At 45.9% G+C, this 21,606-nt stretch overlaps 1 protein-coding gene across 1 annotated transcript in view; it reads right to left on the bottom strand.

Annotated features, from left to right (window-relative positions):
• Window positions 1–6,620: 6,620 nt before the first annotated feature.
• LOC112956858 (rho GTPase-activating protein 22-like) overlaps window positions 6,621–21,606 on the bottom strand; it is a 45,101-nt gene continuing 30,115 nt past the window's right edge. The window contains exons 4-5 of the mRNA XM_026050331.1: window positions 9,531–9,584; window positions 6,621–6,757 (exon numbers count right to left, since the gene is read on the bottom strand). Coding sequence (XP_025906116.1) covers window positions 9,538–9,584 — 47 coding nt within the window. The 3' untranslated portion in view covers window positions 6,621–6,757; window positions 9,531–9,537. The remainder of the gene's footprint in view (window positions 6,758–9,530; window positions 9,585–21,606) is intronic.

Here is a 21,606-nt window from a genome sequence, read left to right on the forward strand (position 1 = left end):
GCACGAGTGCAGACTCATCAGACATGTTCTCCACTAGCCTCAAACTTTCCCACTTAGTCCCCAACTTATGAAATGGGGTCTGGACTGCAGCAGTCGCACAGTTATTACTCAACAGCTAACTTAACAGTGAACCTAAGTTTCAGCATCAGGATTTGAAAGACTTTACCAAAATAGTAAGCATCATATCCCCTATTTTATAGAAAGGAACTGGAGAAACAGACTGAGACTTGCTTACAACCATCACAAGACAAAATTGAGGAGGGAGGATTTTCTGAATGTACATAACTGAGCAGCACATAGATTTTTGGTTCCTTTTCCCTCTACTGTGGCATGGAGGGATTTTGCTGCTTTACAGGAACAGAGAAGTGACCAACAGCAGGCATGAAAGCTGCTTCTTCCTATTAAGGGCACTTAGCTGTGGCCACGTTAGAATTTTCCACCGAATTACAGCCTTGGGTGGGGGGACTTTCTGCTGTTATTTCCCACCTGAACAAAGTTAACATAAAACTCAAAATGAAAAAGCGGGGACACTCTACCTTACTGACATTTGGAGACTGCATGCATGGAAAGGTTACCGCTTCTCGCAGCCCTCCGGTGCACGGGATGCCAGGGACCAGTGGGAAGGAGGCTGGAGCAGAGGCCCTACGTGACCCAGGTGGCCGGGACGGAGGAGTAGCCGCTCCCTGTGCGCTCCGGAACGGAGCATCTGCAGCCCGACGTGGTAGATGGTCAGGCGCCCGGGAGAGGACAGGGATAATGGGCGCTACACCAGCCCCGAGGCAGGAGGGACGGCCTCCGCCACGCGGTTTGTCACATGGAAGGGGCAGGCACCCAGGGGCCCCTGCACAGATTCCTTGCCACACAAAGCCACCAGCCTGTGATGCTGTCTCCTGCTAACTGTGCTGATAAGAGCCGTCTTTTCTTCTTTCAGCTGTTTAAAGCTCAGTTTAACATAAGTAGAGCCACTGTAGTCTGTGGCCACACACCAAAAAATGTACTTACAGATCAAAGAAATTTCAGGTCAGTTAAAAAGCCCCCATGGCTACCATATTCCTCTGGGAAGATGCCATCTACATATCCTTACTACAGCCACATAAATATTTCCTATTGCTCGCCTTGGGCAAGCAAGCAACTCTGAGAGCAAGCACAGTAATTATTTTCCCAACATCCTTGCCATCATTAATTACATGCAGGATAGCAAGGGGGAGATCAGGCTTTGAACTGATTGTAGCCTTTAGCACAGCTACCCATATCAGCTTTTATTGCAGGGGTGATATTAACAGGCCAGGGCTCCCTTAAATCAAGGCACTCGCTGATGGGCCAGGCCTGACTGAGCTGCAGGACCACCAAGACCCTTTGTGCCTCTCCTAGCACAATGGTGTTATAAGGACTGCACAGTTTACACCCGCACTGTGTGTATATTCATGCAGCACTAGCTCTGTTCCTAAAGCACTCAAGAAATCATGTTCTAATGAAGAAAAGATTTGCCAGACATGAATGCTGGGAGTTGCAAAAAATTAATGCCAAACATCCACTGAGATACAGAGGAGTTTCATGGCTCCTTGGCCACTCTCCATTACCTTTGCAAAGCCATTGAGCATATGAAGGTGCAAACCCAGCTTCCTAAAAGAATCAGAACACAACCTCTGGTCTGTCCCCTGCATTCCTCACTGCGCCAAGTCTCCCACTGAAGTTGAGAGGAATTTCCCTGCACGAACACTAGAGAATTTGGCCTACTTCCTTCTGTCTTCAACTGTAAGAGAAGATGAAAGAGCGAGAGAAATAAAAGGAAAATAGCACCATTTCTCTAATGCATCTCTATTTCTTTATTCTACTCATCTCTATTTCTTTATTCTACTCATCAGGCTGTCGGAAGCTGAAGAGGATGTGTTGAAAGATTCTTTAATACAAAGGATTAAAACACACTGCAAAGTCCAAAAAGTTTTCAGAGGCATTTTTAGCTTGTTCCATTTTTAAATATGTTTCTAAAGTAATGAACTCAAGTTTGTCAAGTACCTCTGCACAGAATCTGGCTTCTGAACCATTGCATCCCCGAGCACACACAAATCTTGAATCAGGTCCCCAAAATCATGAGACTGGCTTCAAGTCTACAGGAATTTTCAATTATTATCTTCTGGTTTCTGAGGCTTTACAAATCTTCTTTCCTAGCCTTATTTTAAGTGCGCAGGCAGTAAACCCAGATTTTTATTAGTGCAAGTTTTACATAATCACAGTTCTCAGTTTTTAATGGGAGAAAAGCATGCATCATGAGGCAGAGCATGGGAATCCAGACCTCAGTGCTTCCATGTGGGCAAGGAGACTGGGACACTGAAGTAGCAGCCATCGTAGAGGAAAAGCTCCAAGAGAGGAGATCTAGATGCTGTGAATGGTCAGGAGCAAAGATTTTGGTTCAGCTCCCATTGTTAATACGTCTGCCTGAGAAGGCATCTTGGCCTCCACAGTAAGAATCTTGGCCTAGATTATGTCCAGCTCCTGTCTCAGGCTGTGTCCACCATCCCCAAGTTACTGCAACTCTGTCAGTTGAGGGCGAATCCCATGGTTCTCCAAACTGCAGGAACCTCCATCAGAGCTGATGGCAAGTAAACTTCCATCTTGAGCAGAGAGAACTACAACAGGAATTGTTCTAGCCAGAACACAGTCCTGCTCAGTCAAACAAAAGCTGCCCTTATTTTAAGGTGCAGCAGGGGACAAACACAGTCATGAGATTAGGCCAAATTCTCAGCAATGACAGCAAAACTTTCTTAATTTATCCTCAGCTGAGGATCTGGCCCATTTCTTTTCTCTGCACAACTGCAGCTGAGAGTTTGGGGCCCAATAACTGAGCTCTAGGGCTACATTTCTGCCAGGCCCTTTCTCCATGATGCTGACAGACTTTAGGACATAGCAGAAGCAGCATTTTGTACATGTACAGCTCAGACTAATGAGGCTGCAAATTTGCTGTCACAGCCTATCTCTAGTGCACTCTGATCAAAACACCTCACCTGAAGGCAATGATATATAACCATATATAACCGTGTGGACGGGGCTCTTGCAAGGAGAGCTGTGCTCATCAGAGACCATGTCTGTTTTCACATCTGACCAATATAGCTACTTTTTTTTTTTTTTTTTTAACTGATGTGTATTTGCATCTAAAAGCTGATCTACATCAAAAGAAAAGCTAAACAAAAGCACTAAACTGTAAAACTAAAGGCATTTGGTTTCTAAGTCAGCAAATTGTCTAAGAATGGCCTTTCCTCCCCCGCCCCTTTTTTTTTTGTAATTTCTTTGCTAAAATAACTTGAGCTTATCAGCTTGATTTTCCTTGGGAAGCCTAAACCAGTACCTTTTCCGAGACATCATCTCCCGAGACCATTATTTTCCCCATAAGAAAATAACAACAAAAAGGCTTCTTTACTGAGTAGTCTTTGATCAAGCCCTAGAATTCACCTCTACTTAAAAGGGCCCTGCAGCCACCAGCGCTCCGGGCTCAGGCAGCTCCTTTGCTGGCAGAGCACGAGATGGAGAGCGCGAGAGGCGTCTGCCCCGCGCTGCAGGGCGACCGGCTTCAGCCCATCAGGAGCCACCAGCTAACGCGTTCACACTGCCCAGCTTCGCTGACAGGGACTGCCAGCAGCTTAGTCATTCTGCTAGTGCAAACAGATCCCGAGGCGCCGTCTTCGGTTTTTCTTGGTTTGCTTTACTCATCCACCTCTAGGGAGTTAAACAGTCTCTCCACCTTTCATAAGGGATAGGATGGTTGTAGGGCTTGACACAAATGTGAATTTAATGCTGTTTTGCTTCAGACTGCACACTGACTCCTCCAAGTTTCTCCCCCATTACACTGCAGAAAACCATCTCAACACACCTGAGGCTAAAGCAGCATTTTGGATATGCACCACACAACTTGATATGAAACAACGTGAACTTACAGTCTGAAGACCCAGGAACCGAGACATTAACTCTAAAATCTGGGAACACAATGCAGATACCCATATCTAACAAATTAGGAGGTTTTGCTGATGATCACTTGCACACAAACAGTCAGGTAACACATTCAGCCCCTGCCTCTCCAAGCTGCCAGACACTTCCCCCAGCACACATAACACCTGCTATTTCACCTTGAGTGCCTAATACCATTTTGAACTGTATAACTGAAGGTACCCTGATAGTGATGTCGATGAAAATACATCATTTTAGAAACGGTTGTGAAGCTGTCAATAAAGCTCCCACTGTGCCATGCTCTATCACAGAAAGGCATCCAGCTCTAGTCCCACTGGGAGCACAAAACCCAGGGCTCCAAGTGTGAACCTACAGACAAGAGAGCAGCCACACACACACACACAAACACACACACACAGAGCTGGCTAGGAGCACAGCTCTGCTATGTGAATAGCATTGTACCCGCTTTGCCTGTTGATCACCACATGCTGTGTGCACGGCAGCACCTGGAATGCAGGGACTACTTATTTTCTTTTCCAGTGTGCCCTCCTACATGCCAGTTTTGCTTTAATTATTCTAAATCACTTTTAGATTTTCCATTTTATCATTTAGGTGTTGTGTTCTTAGGACAGGAGGCAACTCGAAGAGGAACTGAAACAGTCCCCAACATGCATAATGAATGTAGGAAAAACTTTGGGTAGTCTGTATTAACATTACAGGGCTAATGACTAATCTGTTCTCTCTGGAGAAGTCAGACCCTCAGTAGAAGTGGGCAGTGTTTCCCTGATGCCTCCCTCGCAGGGTCTGACAATCTGTCCCAGAATATCAGCATCTTGCTGGTACGGATGTGGAGAGGGGAAGCAGAAAGTTTCCTCTTCATCTGAGCTCTTCGCTCTGCCAGGGGTTCCTTCCTCCTTCATCCTGTAAGTGCTCAGAGCATGGAAGTTACTCATGGTTTCACAGAACAGCATTAGGATGCCTGTGTTTTCTGTCCTGACACATAGCTGAGACATTCTGGGGAGCACTGAATCTGGAGCTGCAGTGAGAACGCATTTTCTGGAGCAATCTTGCCTCCTTTCATCTTTCCTGAGCCACTAATGAGAGCAAGAGCAAGCAGTACATTAGTTGAGACTGCTTCAGTGTCCGACTGCTGCAAACATTTCCTATGTTGTTGCACGCAAATGGGGATGCTGCACCGTGAAGCAGCCGATGCTGCAGAACAGACGTACCGCGATGCACCAGCTATACTGGCTCCTCACAGCCTGTGCTCCATCAACCCCAGCAGCCACCGTTCAGCCTCCATTCCCCAAGCTGCGTCCGCAGCACTGACATCGCCTCAATTTCCCTTATGCAACCGTGTCGCTTAAATGCAGCAGTTTGTGCTCACGGGGCTGGGAACATTGCTTTCTCCTATGGCTGCCCAGCATTATCCATTGTAAGGCTCCTTTCAGCTGCCTGGACCCTTGCCAAAGCATAGCTGCTCTGAATGGGATTCTTCGTGGCGGACGCCTGTGCCACACTGCCCGGCCAGCTCAGCCCGGGGAGCACAGGCCGCGTGGCCCGGGACGGACCCGCCGCCCCGGCCGGCCCTGGGCGCAGCCCAAATCCCTCTGCTCCGGCAGGAGGGAGCCGAGCAGTCCCGGAGCTGCCAAGGGGATCCCATCTGTGACAGGTCACCAAGAGATGCCTGTGTGAGCAGGGACCAGGGCGCTCTCAACCCGCACCCTATCTGAACCAGCTCTCCTGCCCTGCTCTCCCCTATTAGGGCTAAAAACACTATTTTTTTTTTTTCTCACTGTTTTCTTCTACTGCCCTTTTCCCTAGACTGACTCCTACAGCTGGTGTAGGATTCCTAGGCTGGGAACTCCAGGCCATCCCTCCAACCATGCCCCACAAAAGGGATGGAAAAGCTACAATTATAAAATAAGCCAAAGAAAGAAATACAGCAGGGGTAACACACCTGGAGTTTAGTTGAGCATCACACCCCATGGCTCCCAAATTCCTTTCTACAATAACTCAAATGGCCTTAAACATTAGCCCTGCCTGAGGGACTCAGACCTATCAGAAGGGCCCTTCAAAACAGCATCAGGAGAGCACACAACACGCTAAGCTTGAGAAGTGATGCACAACAGCTCTGCACATAAACCACCCAACTGGAACAGTGTGGTTCCCTTTGCTGGAGCTTCCCGCGTGCAGAACGGAGAAGATGACAACTTATTTCTGTCTTGGCCGACGCAGCAGAGGTTGCAGAGTAATTAACACCAGAGTTACAAGCTATGAAGCCCCTGCGAGGACGTGGCTGAGCTGGGAGGGACACGGGCAGCACCGCGTTGCTGTCGGATTCGCCAGAGCCCATGCTGGACGGCTTGCACGAAAGGGCAGACCTAATCCCACGTAAAACCGGAATTGCTTAGGCAGCCTGAAGCCACATAAAGCTTGCTTGTAAAAATCGTTAGGAGACTGGGTGGTTGGTTTGTCTTTCTGTTCTTCTTGCTCTAATAAATGTGAAGTCTCAAAACCAATTTATAACAGCTCTGTATCACAGGACTGCATCTTTGCCATTTGGAATTCTAAAATCATTGTATTCTTGAAGCAGACTGACCGTGCCAACTCTTCAGTAGAGGTTCAGCCTCTCTTTATAATACAAAGGCTACACCAAAAACAAATGAACTCTGGTCTTAGCTGTGATTCAGGTGTTATACCCTAATGCAAACAAAATCTAGACATTACCATTTAGAGTCACCCAGTGTTCCTCTCCTCCTAGAGAGCAGATCTTGGAATGTTTTCTTTAGAATTCAGGTATCATCTCACTAATGACCTGTGAGCAGAAAAATGCAAGAGCACGTGAAGATAGCAAGAGTGCATGGAAACTCAGTGACAGAAGTAGATCAAAGATCCTAGATAAGTCTGAAAGATGGAAAGGGCCACTGGAGATCCAGCTTATTAAAAACAACTTATTAGGTGAAAACAAGGTATACGTTATGGAAAAATGATTCCTGGCAACTATGAGAGATGACAGAGAATGGCTAATTAGGAAGGAATTTGCATGTGATAAAAGCAGCAGAGATCACTGTTTAGGCTGGAAAACAGAAGACCTCACATCAACAACCTCACATTCCAATAAATTACATCTCTCTGTGCCCCTACAACTTGCTGAAGGTGCATGTTATACATCCAGCTGAACATCTTTCCAGCCTTGTGGTCACGGCTCTTTCCCCGTCCCTTTTGTCTGAACCAACTGATTTTAATAAAGAATGTATGTAAGTCTAATTTCACCCAAACTGCTAGGATTCTGCCCAGCATGGGAGATCCAAGGTTCCATCTCCCCACACTGCTGGGAGCGTTGGTGAGGGTTGGAGCTAGAGCCCCAAAGAAAGGTCTGCCCGGGATGCTGCGGACAGGACAGGGACACCGCGGCTGCCAACCTCAACCTCTTGCCCAAATTCAACATATCACCACTAAGTATGCAGCCCCTCCACTCAAGCTCATCATAGTGATGTCAAAAGCAAGGCACGCATACTTGCTCATCAACTTGATTAAATATTTCATTGCAACATACATACACCACCACCATTTAGGAAAAATAGAATAAAGAAAAAAAGAACCTCAAAGTTTTAATTCTCATAATATTAAAAAATCAATAGGGCACAATAATCACAACTGATTTCCTAGGAAAAAGAAAGATTCTCCCTTGGGTCACAGCTAAAGAGCCTTTGCTGATTCACCTTCTAACTGATGAGCTAATATTGTATCTACCCTGATGTCATATCCTCACAATCTTATTCCTTCTACCTTGGGCCTTAATACTCAAGAGGATTCTACCTTCACAATATCTTTCTAAGACAGGGAACAGACACTCAGTGTAAGACAAAACCTCACCACTGCTGTCTAGGGATTCACTGGATGATTCTCCACCTGCTCAACTCTATAGCTCAAACTGTCTTTTGTAACGTTTACCCCCAAGACTTATTTAGCTCTCATTATGTCTAATCTCAATAAGACCTCCTTACAATCAGTTCCTTTCATTCCTCTTACATGTTTATCATATAAACCATAAAAACATAAAATCCAGTTATTTTTTACTCTATATAAATATATAAGAGTGTTGTGTCAACGGCTGTACTCCACAGAGCTGTGGAAGAGCAGCTCTTCCCTGAGACATGAATTATTTGTTTACGGATAAGTACCAGCACGGTGATAAATGCACCCTGCCGACTGTCTGGATGGAGAACGGCTCTCTCTCTTTTCATGCCCAAAGGCCATCAGCGTCACAGAGGTTAATGAGACAGTTAACATTTCTGCCCAGGGAGCAGTGAAACTGAACTCCTCATTAAGTTACAAATAGCAGGAGATGTCTGCATTTTCTAAGAACCAATTTAAAATACAGATGAACGAGTGCTAATACAGATGAATGAGTGCTAATATTTGTTGAGATGCAAGCACATTCTTTCCTCCTAATGTCTCTCTGGTGCTCAGCTTCTTCCAGGGTAGCTGGCAACGCCGGCAGTTTTCCATTCCCATAGGTGTGGCAATGCTGAACTGGCAGGCAGCGCCTCTCACGGCACCAATATCCCAACACAGGAACCAGGGAGAGCCAGAAAGGAGCAGGGCTTCCTCTGCTCAGCTGCACAGCCTAATTCAGGATCTGGCAGTGCAGGTTGTTAAACACCTCTCGGCTGGAGGCACGAGCACAGAGCACGTAATGCAGAGACCCACATCCTGGGGCTCTGGCCCTCCATCCTTCCCAAGCTACTCTTTTACTGTTATTTATAGAGCTTGCCCAGCACTAATCTCAGTGTAAAGGTAACAGCCTTTCGCAGTAAGGCAGGCAACCACATGCAGAGCTGCTGTCCATCTGTGTACAGACACCGGAGCAGTTTTAAAGAGCTGCCATTAGGCAGGGTCACAAACAGATTCAGGACACTAAAAGATTTTTTTTTTCCTCCCTCTCCATCCAGTCTTCTCTAATCCCATATCTCATTCTGGATCAACAAGATAAAACTTCCCCATCCATCTGAAATATGTCCTTTCCAGGTAAAATATTATCTGTGTTAATTCTGCTACCACCAAAAGCACGCAGAAAGTAAGATTTTTAAAAAGAAGTTCAAAGTGTCTCTTTCATTCTTTTAATGGAAGCAATTCATTGCATCAGTTCAATGAGTAATTCTGGTCTAATTCCTTCCCTTAATTTTTATTTTATTTTTCTTAATTGGCCCCAAATGCTTGCATTCCACTCTAATGTTAATGCTCTTGTTGACGTTGAGCTAAAATGGGCACCCTTTGGGTGCGCAGCAGTAAATCCTGACAAATGACATTTTGCATGTCATGGATACCCCTGCTCACAGCTCCCATGCCAGCAGTGCTACCTGCACTGCAAACAGCAGCAGGTATGTGGGCAGAGCACTTCAAAATGAGGCTTAAGGAAGGCCACCTTGAGCCAACTCGGTCATTAACTTTCTCTGAAAATGCTACCACTAGCAAGTCCCTAAAAGCTCCCCCATGATGTGGGGGCAATAGCAGAAGGGTAACCTGGCTGGGGAATATCTCTGGGAGAGAGCACCTGACCCCTCTATCCACCCCAGCTTCCTCACCTCAATCTCAAGCCGTCTCATGTTCCTCAGGCACTGAGAGCAGAGTAGGAATAACTGAAAGAAAGAGAATGAAAACAAACAACTAAGTGATTGCTATTAATAACAGCTGAGGGAATGAATGAGACAGGCCAGGCCAGGGCCAGCAGAGTGAAAAAGGGCAGGCTAGGCCTTGGCACGCCAAGGATGACTTAGTATTCTGAGAAAGAAACTCAGAATTAAACACACTTTAAAAATAAACCTCAGTCATTTTTTGAATCTCTCTCATGGCTGCAGTTGTGATGCTGAATCTCTGCCCACAGCAACGTATCTTGGCCTTCAGCCAAAGGTTTGAAAGTCGCAGGGATCTTTTTCCCCCCTCCTCACTGGCTGCCTGCAATTTTTAGGCATTCCCACAGCTGTGAAGGAGCAGCAGTGAGGAGGAGGAGGAGGCAGCGCTCGGGTCCCAGGGCTCTGCTCATTCCCCTTTGCTCACAGCTGGGGCTCCTCGGAGCCTCTGGCACTGTCCCTTGCTACCGCCTTGGCTGCAGGGCGGCCCTTCGCATGGGGGCAGCTAGCTGAACCGTTGCAGGATGATTTTAATTGAGCAGATTCTGGATTTTCTCATAAGCTAACATGAAAATAGGCAGCTGTTTCCAAGTGAAAAAAAAAGTAGCAAGTTTATTTGGAGTAGGGAACAATAATTCAAATAGATGAGTAATCAGTTGCAGGCTGCAGCTCAGCTGCTTCGAGATCATGACACCGTTTTTCTTATCCACATCTCCTCAACTCCCACAACTAACTCCACCATGAGGTGCAGCTCGTGGCAGTGGATAGCTGAGCACATGTTGAGTTCTTGAACTGCCAAGGCAGGCAAAAAGGAGGCCGGGTGCTCTCCTGTCTGCCCTGTTGTTCAACAAGGGAACGTCCTGAGGTTTGTGGTCTACACACAACTCACAAGGCTTTTGCCTGATTTAAGACAATAATATGAATCAAGTAACTCAATAGTACTCGCCCATTCACCTAGGATGGGACAAATCTCCTCCTTGAGAGGCGCTTGAGCACTGTCTCCCACTGCACTCATCACGCGACTGGAAACCTGTTCACCACATGACAAGCACGTCCCATGGAAGGGCAGCTGGCATCTCTCCTTATGAGAGTAGGTGCACCCGTAAGCTCAAATGTAGGTGTTCTCTGCACGTTCCAACACATCTTTAAATGTGCCCTTTTTACAGAGCTGTTAGCGTTTTATTCCCCTGAAAGGCTGACTTTGTTCACGTACGGGGAAGGAGCTGCGGAGCCTCTGGGTAAGAGCACAGCAGGGACAAGACCAGCAGAACAACTCATCTCGTCCTCGACCCGCTTCCTGCCCACATCTGAAGAACCACCAACAAATAGGATGGTAGGGAAATGTTCTGGCCTGCGTGGTGTATGCTTGGCATCCATGGATTAATCTTTTGAAACCTCAGGCTGTCCTGACAGTCTTAAAAAGCTGTAAATACAGGATATAATGCCATTAAATTAATACGTTTGCCTAAGCTAGGAGGATTTTACTTGGCCAAAGAAAGTATAATTTTTCCATCTGTTTTTAGGAAATGACTGAATTTCACTTGTTATTTGCATGCCACTGCTACTGTGCAATTTGCCCCCTGGATGATGCCTCAAACTTGGCCTGTCTCATTTAAGTCAGTTTAAAAAGTCAGTGCCCAGTGCTGAGGAACAGCCCATGACAGAGCCACTAGAAGAGCCAATGCTGATACGCAGCAAAAGCCCCATTGGGCTGAATCTCTCTGAAGCAGAGAGCTGTAGTGAAAATTCAGCCACAACAGAAACCGAAGTTTCTCACCAAGCCCAGGCCTCAGCGTGCGGGGTGCTGCCTAAACACGCAGCTGGCCACCCCGCTGCCCAAGAGTTTGTGCTCTGCGAGAGAGAAGGAGCAAGCGAGACAAACGACAGCTAGAAGTAGTCCAAGGAGGGAATGGCAGCTCGTGAGGACGTGCCTGGCTGGTTTGGACCCTGCAACAGATGCCCCATGCCCTGAGGAGCTGGTGGTCAGGGAGCAGGGAGGAGGCAGAGGAGGGCAGCCGCGTGCAGGGCCGGGAGCCCCAAGGCCTCCCTGTGCCACGCGCCATCCCGGGGCCACCTCACACAGCCCTACCGCGTACGCGCTGCCCCGGCCGCCCGCTCCCCATTCCCTGCTCACCTCGGGACTCTTGGGCAGATTTTTACAAAACAAAAATGAGCCCATAAAGCATGCAGCACTAAAGATCAGGTGAAAAGGGGAATACGAGGTAAAGGCCCAACTAAGCTGGGCCTTACGAAGCTTAGCTGAATGAGCTTATGAAGCAAAAACCCATTATGAAGCACTTACGGCTTATCAATACTCACTTTTATACAGATTTAACTAAACTGACATAAAACCCAATGCAGTTATATAGATGCAGCCCTTCAGCATAACTCAAGTCTGAGTACATTAAAAGTGTATCAGCATGACTCCGTTGGATATTGAACTAGCCAAATCAATATCCATTTCGTTAAATGGGTTTAGTAATAGAGTGCCAGTCAGATACAAGCAACACTGAATTTTAACTATTCCTCAAGTTATTTCTTCCCTGAGCCCCAAGCCCCAATCCAGGATTGACCGACTCACTGGATAAATTAGTCCATGAGCTCGATTCACAAAATCCTAACAAAAACCACAATAACAAAAGTGCCGCTAGGCAGCATGCGGGTACAGAAGTTTAGCTGGGCTTTTGTCATCACTAGCATCCTTGCTTCCCAATGAGCACTCCCATAACGACAGCAGGGGTTTCCATCCAAATATCTTCCCATCTCCTTTTTTTGGGTCTGAACTGAAGACACAGATACAACTATCACAACACACACATTTTTTTTCCTAGACTTTCTCATGTGCTCCCTCTTGTGGCAAAGGACTCGCTCTTTTTCCTTCAAAGCAGCCCTCAAGCCTTGGCTTTCCGTACTCAATAAACAGCTTTTTGCATGAGTTGCCATACACTCCTGGTTTAGCACAGAACAAGACAATAGCTGCTATGAAATAGAAGAGAGGCTCTCTGCTACCTCTTCCTGTCATACAAGATCTCAAATTCATCACTACTCATCACTTGCAATAAATAAACAAACAAAACCACAAGGATGAAGCCTTTATTTTTTGCAGCTGATAGTGCAGCACTGCACCTGGCAGGGCACCAATGCCTAGGGCATAACAGCCCCTAAGGACACAGCGTCCACCTCACAGTACAAAGCTTTTCATGGCTCTGTGTCTGGCACACAGGGACTCACTAAGATGTTCAACATTTAAGCATGGAAAAATTGGAGCATTTATCTTCTTTTCAAACTAAATCTGTATCTTTTTGATTCAGACTCTTGGACTCCAGAAAAGACATGTCTTCTTGTGTGTAATAGCCCCTAGGCTGATGCAAGCATCCCTGTCAATGGGCATCTGAGACCTCACATCACCCCCTCTCTTTATAACCACCTATTTAAACCACCTGCTTTGATGCTCATGTCTAAACCAGAGTGATTCTGCTGTAAAGAGCACTGTCCTCCAAAGCTTGTCCCCTCATAAGCTCTGCTGTCCCTGCTTTTGCAGCAAGGAGATGCAGCAAGGTGTGACCAGCAGCTGCTGGGTACAGATGCTGCAGAAGTGGGAAGCAGGGGGACCAAAGGCCACCCTCTGTGCGCGGCTGCAGAGGCCAGACTCGAGCACAGCTGTCAGTCCTACTCTGCCACGGAGCATTTGCAAGGATCTAAGAATCAAATCCAACACCAGCCTCCACGTAGTCACAAAGAAAGGGATTTTAAGAACCATGTCAAGAACAGTGTCTTTCATGACATATACTTGAAAAGAAAAAAAGATTATGTCCTCACAAGGTTACATCACCCTTGCTTTTCCAATCTCATTTTACATTAACATCCAATGCCAAGCTCCCTCAATTAGACACATTCGTTATTCAAGCTAATCCAACACGCTCTTAAGAAGTGGAATTAGAAAACAAGGGCATCACTGCAGGGACACAGACCTTTAAATTACTGCAACTTCAAACAGCCTGCAGATACCCGGGTCAAGCCAAAATATGGATAATAAAATGTACCTCTTCAGTCCTAGATCCTGCCTACTTCTTTGTCTGTCACTTTTCTCTGCTTGAGAGCAAACAAGACATTCTAATTACAATTTTACTTTACTATCCACAATCTAAGTGTTTGTAGGCTTCATGCTAGATTCTGCCTTTAAAAAGCTTATTATAACATTAGATTTCCTTAGAATGATTTCAGCAACAAGAATGCCAAAGGGAAATAAAACAACCCAATATAAATAACCCAGTGAGGCTCATTAACTACATACAAGAATTTGACTTAACCACAGAGTTTCACTGAAAATTAAAAAGAAACAGGAAGCAATAACATAAGACAAGCTTAGCTACTGCATGCTCGTCTATTCCAAGAGAGAACGCCATCAAATTTTCTCCCAAGCTCTGCCTCAGACATGTAGCACTTTTAGTGTTGTTCTTAAGTGTTGATTTTGAGAGCTGCCATGCTCCATGTCTCCCACTGACTTCAAAAGAAATTCTGATTTCTCAAAGTCAGGCTCTTAGCTCTCAGTGTCTCAGCAACCTCACCTGTAAACTGGAATAACCGAGACCTGTACTCCAGCTGCATTATTTCTGAATAGGGGCAACACACCACAGTTTTGTGAAGAAACATTTATTTCCTAGTTTTATGTTCTTCTGAACCAATGGAGCACTCAGCCACAGTAGGAACTTCCAGCTGCTGTGGAAGGTCTCAGCAAAGCATCTCTGGAAACAGGAGCTCTAAGCTCTAGCTACCTGTGCCAGAAAACTCACCCGAACAGCTCCTGCTAGGAACTGAATCCCAACTGCACCAGGTCAGCTGCAGCAGGCTGGGAAGAGAACACTTGCAGGGACTTGCTGAGTTACTGCATTGCTGTTTTAACAGGCTTAAATATTTCATGGGAAGTTCTTGTCTAAATAAGCACTAGGAGAGAGATGACGGTTAGGGAAGGGAACGGTTAGGGAACATTCCCTAGATGTTAGGGAAGCTGCCCCCTTCTTAAGCATGCTGGTTACCAGATCATCTAACATTTAGCTACTCTTACATACTGAGGGCTTTCAAAAGACAGGTGCTGCTTTTAAGGAGTGTTGTCCATTGATAACACCAGAGACATGATTGCTGTTCCTTGGCTCAATCCCCAGCTGAACTCTCAGCTTCCTCTACATCATGACCAAATTACAAACTCACTTTATGCCTCAGATTTCCCTTCTGTAAAATACAGACAGCATATTTAGAGCAATGGAGCTATACTCACTAATCTACAGCTGACAAGAGACTGAAGGAGGGTCTCCTGTGCTTCGAGGTGCACTTGCACAAGAAGGGATTGCTGTTCAGCAGAGCCCCTCAAGCACTTTCCTAGTCCTTGGAGCTGAGCTGGCTTCAGGGAAGAAGAAAACTGCTTTCTTTAAAGAGAAAGAAATAATGACTTCCCTGAGGAGCTAGGAAGAGTCAGCAGATGAACTGAGATCTATTAGAGAAAGAGCTGCTCTTGCAAAAATCCATTGCTCTGCATTACCCTGCCATCTAGCATGCAGGAGAAGGTGCTTTTGCTCCTAGTAAGGCACAGCTTTACTGTCAGAAAATGGAGCATCTGTTCTTTAAGTGCCACCACACAGGAGTGGCAGAATTTCTGATGAAGATAAAAGGCAGCAAATTTTAAAAAGTTAACAAAGAAAACGGAGCAAAGATTTCATAATTCAAAGGGTTTGTACATTTCTAGTGCCAGTAAGACTATACAGAATGATCATTTTGCCATAACAAAAGAGCTTTGGCAGAAGTATTAAACCTTCTTTTCCAGAGATTAAGACATCTCTAACTGTCTAGAAAATGATGAAACCCAGTGCAGGGGCAGACTGTCTGCCAGCTGCTGCTGCAGCAGAGCCCATTCACCTCAGAGATATCTGGTACCAGGCACCCTCAGAGACAGGACACGAGACCAGAGGGACCTTGGGTCAGATCCAGACTAGCAACAGCTACATTCTGAGGCAGAGACAACAGACTTGGATAATTTGATAATTAACAACTCAGCACGGGGTCTGCACAGGGAAACTGAACTGTGAGGAAGAAAAAAACCCTCGGTCATGTTTCATCTCATTGACGGAGAGGCTGCTGCTGTTGCAGAGCTATCCTCATGTCTGATTTTTCTGCTGTTTTAGATAATTCAGAAAGCAGTGCTGAAAGCAGAAGATATGAACTTCAGATCGCAGATGTGAAAACAGCTTCAAAGTCATCCCCAGAAATCAGAGAGCACTTTTGTCTTTTGCTTATTATAGACCAAGGACTTCCAAAGGCCTATTTACCTTATTCCCATATTGAAACCCATTGCTCAGTTCAGATTTACACTCACCTACAGGAATAAAAAAGAAGGATGCTCACACCCTCCCTGAGCCAGCCCAGAGTCTCCAAAACACTAAATGGGTCTCTGATAGCTTGGAGAAACTTTGGGGATGCTGTTCTGCTGAATAGGAGGAATGACCTGATTAATAGACCATGAATTCCCATGGGTGGCCTGATCATGTGCAGTCAAGAGGAGGGAGGTGTGAGAGACCTGCATGGGTTATACCGTAAGACTCCCGAGCCAGCAGTCCTGAGATACAGAAAATCAAGCTTTAGGATACATCCCATTAGATCAAAAAACACTCCAGCTATTTAGTATAAAACAGGGTGCACATCTCAGTCTGCCTCACTCTGCCATCCCCTTGACATATACTGCTTATATGCTTAGACTGGACTGAAAGGAGAAGCAAATTCCAACAACAACAAAAAAATGGAAACACACTGAAGTCCTGTGGAATCTGAGCTGGCCTCATTTCTCCAGGAATATTCTGCCCTTATATAATTATATTATTCAGGTATGCTGAATTATTTTCCCTGCAGATATTGGTCTTTACACTGTATTGACCCATGGACAAGTCACTGATTTAGAGTTGAATAGACCCACAAGCATTAATTTCATGAACTAGTGGATATAAAATGTATTGCTCAGAGTTTTCACAAATCAAAATTGTCAAATCTTTCCGGGACTTGATAAGGAAAGTCAAAGAAACTGCTCTAAAACAAGAGTATATTTCTTGCCAGCATTTGAAGCCACACCACAAGAATATTGGTAACAAGAAGATTTTTTTCCCCCTGATTTTTCTCCTGCTCTTCAGTGTTTAGTTTGTTCTTTTTGTCGGTGCTAAATACCATGAAGTTTTGGGGAAAAAAACAGATTCTCCTTAGGTAAGGCATGAACATGGAAAGTTTTCATCTCCACAGTGAACTTTTCAGAAAAAAATAAATTACTAAAGATGGGGAGCAGAATTCATGGTTATGACACTTGACTATAAGAATGCAGACAAGGTCAGAAAATAAATGTGTATGTGTGTGTGTTCTAGACGGCCTACCATGCTCTGCTAAAACCAGCAGTAACTGGTATGCCATTTTATTTCTAAATGTTATTTGACTGTCCTATGTTAACACACAAGCAATATGCTGTTTGCCCATGCAGCACAGAGCAGTGTAGGCTTGAGAGAGATCTCCATAATCACAGCATCTGACCTTATCACAATCTTTACCCAATTCAATCTCTTAGTCTCATATGCTGTTATCACAAACAGGGAACTGAGACATTACAAGGGTAACAAAACTGGCTTGAGGTCAGCAGGACAATTGAGCCAGAGCAGCGCAGGCATCCCAAGGCAGAGTACTAACCATCAGTCTTGCTTAGATTCTCCACCTTCTGTTCTAGTTACTCTCCACAGCATGAGGAGATAAGCAAGAGATATGGGGGGCCACAGTCTTTTTCATTCCTTATACAGGAGGCAGCAGTTTGCTAATGGGTCACTATATCCTCACAAAAACATGAAATAGGGAAGCAGCAGCTGAACTGCCCACCCCTCAGTACCGCATGCGCCTGGGCTGCTAGCCCAGCATCACTGGTTATTGATGAACTGAGCACACTTAGCACTTTCCAATTGAAGGGTAATGGCCTTTTTATAGATAGGTTAGAACTGAGGTAACTCGCAAAGAGATTTCCAAAGAGCTGATCTCATCTGATTCTCCTCTCCAGATTCACTTGCTCGGCTCATTAATCCCACCAACACAGCACGTCTGTGAGCACCCGCTTCTCATCGCAGGTGCAGCTACACCTCAGCAGGGCTAGAAAGAAGACTTTTGCAGCCTTCCTCCTTCCTCTCCTCCACAGGAGAACAGGGGAGCCTCTCCTGAACCTCAGGAGCCCCCGGAGCAGTGGAAAAAGTCATCGTCTCTGTTGGGACAGGAGCCAGTGCGCCCCAAAGCAGGGACAGCCACATAGAGGTAATGACCACACTTCTGCGAGAGGGAGCACGCCGAGTTCTGCCCCCGACTGGCAGCTTGGGGGACAGGGAATCCCCCCCACACCAAGAGGAGGCCCTGCTGGCTCCATGGAGCACAGCTAAAGCAAACTCTTCTCCTGCCTTCTCCTCTGCCCGTTTTCTCCCAGGACCTGGCAAATAAAAGACAAAAAGTGGCCACAATGCAACCCACATGGTAGGGACCTACTGCGATTTCCTGTCTTTTTAGTTAAAAATCACTTTCAGCAACTTATTCCTCCCCAAATCCCAGCCCCTGCCTTTCAAAGGAGTATTCTTTCTGATAAGGAAATCAATTACCATATACTACTCTAGATTATACCATAAGGTAATTATTTAAAATCAAAAATAACATGCTTAAATCTTTTGATCCTATCATTTCTTTAAAAAAAGTTTTTATTGTCAGATTTAACAGTGCACTTTGAGATTAAATACAAACAAATCAGAAAAATACTGGCCTTATTATTATTGCAACAATAATCAGGGTGTTTGGGCTTGATCAAATCATTCACCACCCCACGCATTGTCAAAGTGAGTGATCTGAAAGGCCCTTTTACTTAGAGCAGCTGTTCGAGCAACACGATCACCTCCAACAGATGCAAGGCAATCAGTGTTAATCCTTGAACAGAGTGTAAAATACGAATTACAGTGAAACCAGTTGATAACAACATGTGCAGCTGTTCTCAGCGTAGGAAACAGAAGCGTTAGCCCTTCCAAGCCAGCAAACACATCCATGAAGCTGGACAAGACCGTCATTCATGAAGACCATGCCAAGAGACACCATTTGGTACCAGCCCTTCTGCAGCCTGCAGGAGCCGGCCGAGCTCAGCGAGCCCAGAGACAGGGCTCGCAGCGTGGCGAGAGGGCCATGAGGCCTGGGGAGAAGCAGCAGGGCAAGACACCACCACGAACCACCCTCAGCAACATTTCCACTTGCACAGGGAGCTCTCTCCCACTCCCTAGAGCTTTTTCTTTTGAGCAAGGAAGGGAAGGAGGCCTCACCATCGCTGGGACAGGCCTGTGGCAGAGGCTCTGCCACACACGGCCCCCGCGGCAGCCCGTCCATGCCAGGCACCCCCACGCGCCTAATGCCAGGCCCCCGGCCCCGAGCAAGACCCCTCTTTGCTCAACATTCTCATACACTTCAACTGGGTTAGGAAGAAAGGTATTTTTGCATGAAAACTCAATTACTGCCACAGTTGTGAAAAGTTCTAAGAATAAGGTCTAGAAAATATATAACTCTGACTGCCAAGCAAAAATTAGGCTAAACTGGCACACATAATTAATTTATAGTTTTTAAATGCACTTTCTCAAGTGACAAGGCCAATCAGGAGTTCTACCTGTGGCAGGATGACAAAGGCAATTCACTGGAGGGGCACCCGGGCTGTTCCCTAGGGAAAGAATAGTCCAGGTGTCCCCACTGCCCATGTGGAACCACCTTTCACTGCTTTTACACACAGACAGGGGCCCACTGCTTCGCTGGAACTCAGCAGTAAACCCTTACTACTGGTTTTGGCCCCACATTTCCTGCTCCCTAGCTGTGAAGGGGAAGCCAGGGGGCTGTAGGGCTGCCCCCTGCTCTGGTTAATTTAAGTTTTAAGGCTCATTTAAGGCAATTAATGCTGAGAGCACTGGGGCCTCTTCAGCCTGAAGAAGAGAAGGCTGAGGCGAGGATCTGATCAGTATATATAAATATCTCAAGGGAGGGAGCGAGGAAGATGGGACCAGCCTCTTTTCAGTGGTGGCCAGCAATAAGATCAGAGAAAGCCACAAACTGAAGCACCAAAACTTCCACAGGAACTTAAGGAAAATTTCTTGACAGTGAAAGTGACAGAGCCCTGAAAGAGGCTGCACAGGGAGGCTGTGGAGTCTCCTTTTCCAGAGACCTTCCAAACCTGCTTGGATGCAGCCACGTGCTCAGGGTGACCCTGCGTATGATGCAGGAGGGTTGGACTAAATGATCTCTAAACGTCCCTTCCAACCTTAAGGATTCTATGATTTTGGATAGGGCTAATGCAAAGTGACCGTTACTTCCCTGGACAGCAACAGCAATTTCAAATGTTCAGCACTAGCACTCAGTGCAAAGTGTTAATTTTATGGGAAGAAATAAACCACTTAATTGAAACTTATTTTTCCAACTTAGAGCAATGAAAAGTTGTGGAAGTAAAAAGCCTCTTTAGTGAAGCGTTTCAACAGAGACTTGGGACTGATTCTATGCAGCAAACAGCCAATATCTTCTACAATGAATCAATCCCTTTTCCCCCTGTTCCAGGGCTATGAATCAGGTGAAGGACTGAACACATGAACAAGCCCTTGAAATGCTATCAGTTAATTTCTTTCCTCTTTGGAGCATAAGTAATAGAGACTGTGAAGGTTAACAGCATTTTTTCTATCTCCTAGCACTGTGACAGCTCTGCTGTATTAGGTCAAAGGCTAGTGCTTGTTCTCAGTGAAAGCGGCACTCTTAGAAAAGTGTTCCAGAGATTAGTAATTGCCCAGGTGAATTCAGGATAATATTTCACAGAATTTCTTATAAAAACAAATCTTTGTTTTCCAAATTTCTGGTTAATTTTTGCATTTCATAAAGAAAAAAATAAAGAGAAATCTTTGCCTTTTTTCCTTGTCTGGATATGCACATCCTCCAAGCATTATCCTCACCAGCTGCAATTGCCCATTACAGAGCATCCCGGTGTGTCGTGCCCGGGCCTGAGCCTGCCAGCCCACCCAAGGGGCAGGAAGCACCTCCAGGGTCAGTCCACCCCCTGTCCCCAGCCTGAGGCCACTGCAGACGCTGTGACGGGGAGGCCACGTGGCAGGACAAGGCTCCCACTGCACGAGGGCTCCCCACACACTGCCCACAGCAGCAGCCTGCAGCAAAAGGCCCTTCCTGACCTGGGGCTGTGATTTAGCACTCCCATGGCAGCAGCAGGAACAGCACGCAGCAACGTTTCACCTGCAAAACAACACCACCCACAGCACCCGAGGGGAAAACACTGAAACCATCAGCACTCAACTGAGCCCATGGAGAACAAAGATGGTGGCTGCTGTTTAAACCCTTGCATGAGCTAGTTAGGACACTCTCAGAACACTCCCAAATCACCATCTTTTTCCCATGAACTAATCACCTTGCAAGAGGAGTTGCTTCTTAAGGAAACTCAATGTACATTCCTGTCCCAACATCCATTGTTCTCACAGCTGTCAGGTCCCAATATACAACAGTAAAAACTGTTTCTCACAGGTAGAAAGACAGCGAGTAAAAACGTGAGAGCATACAGGTGTATTTACATGCTTCCTTATCTGGCTGCAGCTCCAGCTGTGCTGCTGTGTGCTTGGCCCCCCGGCACAGCCACACTGCCTGTAGGGGAGCCGGCTGGGTAGGGCTGAAGTCAGTAGCTGCTCAGTAGTCCTAACGCTAGACCATGCTGGTCCTGTGCCAAAAGGTATCTGCACAGTAACTATGGAGGCGGAAAAGATATGTGGAAAAAATTATGTGAGAAAACAAAGAAATAAATTAATTTTTTTCCTTTTTTTTTTTTAATTTTTGAAGATGAACATTCATTCCTTAACTCCAAGTGGTTATATCTCTAAACTTTTGGGATATCACTGACTAGAAGATACAAAATACATTCCGTACTCATCATGAATGATGTTTCTGAAGTTCTACCATTCCCTAAAGC

This window comes from Nothoprocta perdicaria, unplaced genomic scaffold (genome assembly GCF_003342845.1).
Source record: "Nothoprocta perdicaria isolate Ctin4 unplaced genomic scaffold, notPer1 scaffold_110, whole genome shotgun sequence".
Lineage (NCBI taxonomy): Eukaryota > Metazoa > Chordata > Aves > Tinamiformes > Tinamidae > Nothoprocta > Nothoprocta perdicaria.